The 4,223-nt window shown below is 46.3% G+C and overlaps 1 protein-coding gene across 1 annotated transcript in view; it reads right to left on the bottom strand.

Moving 5' to 3' along the window:
• The window catches only part of fam118b (family with sequence similarity 118 member B), a 17,077-nt gene continuing 12,854 nt past the window's right edge, over positions 1 to 4,223 (bottom strand). The window contains exons 6-8 of the mRNA XM_062552127.1: positions 2,419 to 2,716; positions 1,527 to 1,589; positions 1 to 772 (exon numbers count right to left, since the gene is read on the bottom strand). Coding sequence (XP_062408111.1) covers positions 759 to 772; positions 1,527 to 1,589; positions 2,419 to 2,716 — 375 coding nt within the window. The 3' untranslated portion in view covers positions 1 to 758. The remainder of the gene's footprint in view (positions 773 to 1,526; positions 1,590 to 2,418; positions 2,717 to 4,223) is intronic.

Here is a 4,223-nt window from a genome sequence, read left to right as displayed (position 1 = left end):
TTGACAAAAGGAACACATGCAGTATTTATTTTCTTTTTTTCTTTTTTTTTTTTACAAAATACAAAAGTTTTCCATTAAGAAATTCACCAGTTTTTTTTTTCTTTTTTCTTTTTTGATGCTCAAAGTCAAAGTTTCCGTAATGCCTCCTACATCACATTCTCTTGGCGCAACAGACAGACTGACAGTCGCAGCCTGCTGTAGTGTAATATCTGAGTAACTGACAGTACTGACAGTCACAGCTCAGTACCGTCAGTGCTGAGTTCCAGTCTCTAATTGTCTATGGCTCTTAGTCCTCCTGGCTTCAGTCCTCAGAGCTGCTGCTGCTGCGTCGCTGCACAGGGCATAGACCAAGAAGTCCGTAGCATCCCAGGAAACACACACACGGCAAAGAAACAAAATACAAAAAACAAACAAAAACAAAAAAGTCTGGGGGACAAATCGAGGTGTGTTGAGACAGTCTTCTTATTTGCGTGGTTGGCCTTATCACTGGATTACTGTGCGCTTCAGCACAGACAGTCTGTGATTGGTGGACGGTCAGGACAGTCAGTGTTGTGAGTGGGGGATACAGGTGGGGGTGGGTGTAGTGTTGGGGGAGGGGGGGGGGGGTTAGGATGTTATGGGATTGGGGCTTTCTTCTGCCATCGATCCGTGTACTGTAGACCTGAGGAGGAGGAGGAGGAGGAAGAGGAGGAAGTACGGCTACTCTACGGGGACACACTGTGCAGGGAAAAACCTGAGACTCCCCACTCCTAGACCTGTCAAGAGTGGTCGTCTGGACAGAGAGAAGAAGCACAGCTGTGGTGAACAATCTTTTCTCTCGTTTTCTCTCTCTCTCTCTTTCTCTCTCTCCATTCATATCCAAAACAGTTTTATGTGTTTAAAACAGATGAGAAACAAACACAAGTAGAGCACTAACACATTAGACACATCTGAAGCCATAATCCAGTCAGACTACCAATGCTTGCTGAAAATGGAAATGAAACAGCCAAATACTGTCTTGAGTGTGTTTTGGTTGACTGAGTTTGAAATGCAAAGGACTTAGCACAGCTTTTGTAGACAGGGTGTGTTGGAGAAGACCAAAGCTCGACAACCATGGAACTAGAAAGACTCCCACACACCTGTATCCCTGTTACAATGTTACATTTATTGTAAACTACAGCTAAGATAACCTGACAAAGGTCTAAGGGCCGAAATTTAATTTACAATAAATGTGACAATGCATTGGGAGCCTTTCTAGTTCCATGGTTGACTGATCTTACCACGAGTCACATATACGCACTATACAAGAGTGCCGGTACAAGTAGTCAAATTAGTCGCACATCTGTTTGATTTGAGGTTTTATATGCCATATGGACACACTTGTCAAATAGCCTGTGCCCTGTCCCCATCTGTAGGTTTGCCACTCAGGCAGCATGCACTGATAGAAAGACATGTACACAGACACACATCCAGAGGAGGGTGCACAGTCATGCAAAGCAGATCCTTTGGGTGGGGAGGCCACAGGCATGCGGGACGCGAGGCCTAACCTTGCAGGAGACTCTTCTGTGAGCTGAAGCCATTTTGAGATTCCTCCTCGTCGTACGGAGACCCTGACAAGACACAGAAGACAACGGTTATGAAGTAAAGGTGTGTATGAAGAGCAACTCCACACACATACTGTACACCTTCAGTATAAATCACAGCTGTACACTTCCACTAAGAGCACACTGGGATCTGGTCTGTCTAGGTGGCATTTCAGGACCATGCTGGAAATAAGTATTTTACTTTAGCATGTCATCCTTTGGATTTGTCTTTTTGTCTTGATCAATCAATCAATCAATCAATCAAATTTGAGGTCTGGTCTGTCTAGGTGGCATATGAGGTCTGGTCTGTCTAGGTGGCATATGAGGTCTGGTCTGTCTAGGTGGGATATGAGGTCTGGTCTGTCTAGGTGGCATATGAGGTCGGTGGTCGGTCTTTACGATGACCCCATGACCCCATGACCCCACGACCCCACGGCCCAAGAGGCTGGTGGGGAATGAGACCTGGTTTTGGCCCACTGACCCTAAACAAGTGGGTCATTAATACGTCTGAACATACAGCGTTGCAACAAAACAGACTAAACCAGACTGAGATCCTGAGCACACAGGCTTGACCCTGATCCCTAAACTCCACAGCTTCAGGCACAAACAAACAAACAAACAAACAAACACATGCAAAAGTGTGTGTGTGTTTGGGGTGGGGGCTATAATAAAACAGCTATTATAGCTTTAATAAAACTAAACTAACCTAAATAGTTGTGCATGCAGACCAACCACAGTACTCACCTTTGGGCTTTCTTTGCCGTTTGGCTGCACAATTTGGAAAAAATGTCATTAAATGACATGAAAGGGTTTTAGATCCATACACATACACAGAGACCTAAGTCAAGGTCCTCACCCCAGCCGTTGGACTCCGTGGCGTGGTTGCAGATCTCGTTGGCCAGCCGCTCAAAGTAGTCGGGCAGGTCGGCGTACTCGTCGCCGTAGGAGATGACCTTGATGCCCTTGTCGAGCATGTTGTCGCGGAGCTTCTTGAACTCGTCCACGTCCTCGCGCCGCACCAGCATGAAGTGCTCCAGGTCCGACTTGTGCTTGACCGCCTCCAGGAACAGCGCCTGGAACGTGGTGTCGTCCACCGTGCGCCCGCAGCCCAGGAACACAAACGACTTGGTCTCGTACAGCTTCTGGATCTCTCTCTGAAGGGGGGGGGGGGGGGTAAGAATGAGAAAGGGACACAACATTGAGATACCGGTTTAGCCAAACAAGTAGTCCTGCGCACTTAGCTTCTCATTGTTGTATTGTTTGTGTGTTTGTTTGTTTGTTTGTTTGTTTGTCTGTCGTATTTTCTTGTGCTTTCTCTGTTTGTACTGTATTTTCCTCCCACTGTGTACAGCAGGGTACTACTGAGAAAGGGACACAACATTGAGATACCGGTTTAGCCCAACAAGTAGTCCTGCGCACTTAGCTTCTCATTGTTGTATTGTTTGTGTGTTTGTTTGTTTGTTTGTTTGTCTGTCGTATTTTCTTGTGCTTTCTTTGTTTGTACTGTATTTTCCTCCCACTGTGTACAGCGACCTTGAGTTTGAGAAAGGCGCTATATAAATGAACCTTATCATCTATTTTATTTTATTATAACCTACATACAGTAGTACCCTAACACCTATAACTGGTTAGTAAAGGCAGTGAGAAAACAAACATCCTACTTCCAGCTCCATTATCATGGAGGAAGACCAAGATATGGTGACCCTTGAGGGGAGAGAGATGACCAGGGGTACAGAAGGACAGAAGAAGAGACCAAAGGAGAGAAGGGAAGAGGGAGGCTGAACTGGACAACAGTGAGGAAGGGCAACTGGTCTCGTAGCATTTCTGGAGATGGAACAAAAGGGCAAGACGGACAAAGTGGAGGAGACTGATGGACAAGGACCGTGAACTGGACAACTCAGAGGAAACCTTCGTTCTGGTCAATCTTCTGACTCTACCACTGAATAGGCACATGGGATGGGACAGACATTCTTCATTTTCCCCTCAGAGATCAATAGCCCAATCTATGTAGGTAGGGGGGTCGATTCTCGATGCTCGATCCTCGAGGGGCGTTCCCACTGATCTATAACTAACACTGGATAGACTATCCCACTGTTTTCGCCCCATCATTCTTTATGTCGATCAGTGAGGATCGAGGCCCGAGGAGTGAGGGAGGTCGTATAAAAGCCCAAATGAGAGGCACCCCAGGACTGGCTTTCGAGAGGGAGGCCTTGTTTACTTGGTTTGCTGGAATGACCAGGAGTGGTACAGGGAAATCTTCACTTCCCAGATGACATCACAGCGCTGACTACAGTTTTTAAGAGTCCTAAAAGAGATTTAAGATAGCTTTGAAGTGCATATTTCACTGTCAACTGTCTCTTTGGTCTTTTCCCTGATTCTGTCATGATGAGCATCTAAACAAATGAATCCATCATTGCTTGTTCTTATATAGCTAGCCGGCATGGCTAACCAGTGCTTGAGGTGGGGCATATGAACATCCAGGGTGCCTCTCATTCAGCGTTTATACGTCCTCCCTCGCTCCTCGGGCCTCGATCCTCACCGATCTACATAAAGAAAGATAGATGAAGGGATAGACTATCCCATTGTTGCCGCCCCATCATTCTTTATGTAGATCAGTGAGGAACGAGGGAGGACGTATAAACGCTGAATGAGAGGCACCTC

Source organism: Sardina pilchardus, chromosome 13, assembly GCF_963854185.1.
Source record: "Sardina pilchardus chromosome 13, fSarPil1.1, whole genome shotgun sequence".
Taxonomy (NCBI): domain Eukaryota; kingdom Metazoa; phylum Chordata; class Actinopteri; order Clupeiformes; family Clupeidae; genus Sardina; species Sardina pilchardus.
This window is presented reverse-complemented; position numbering and strand designations above follow the sequence as displayed.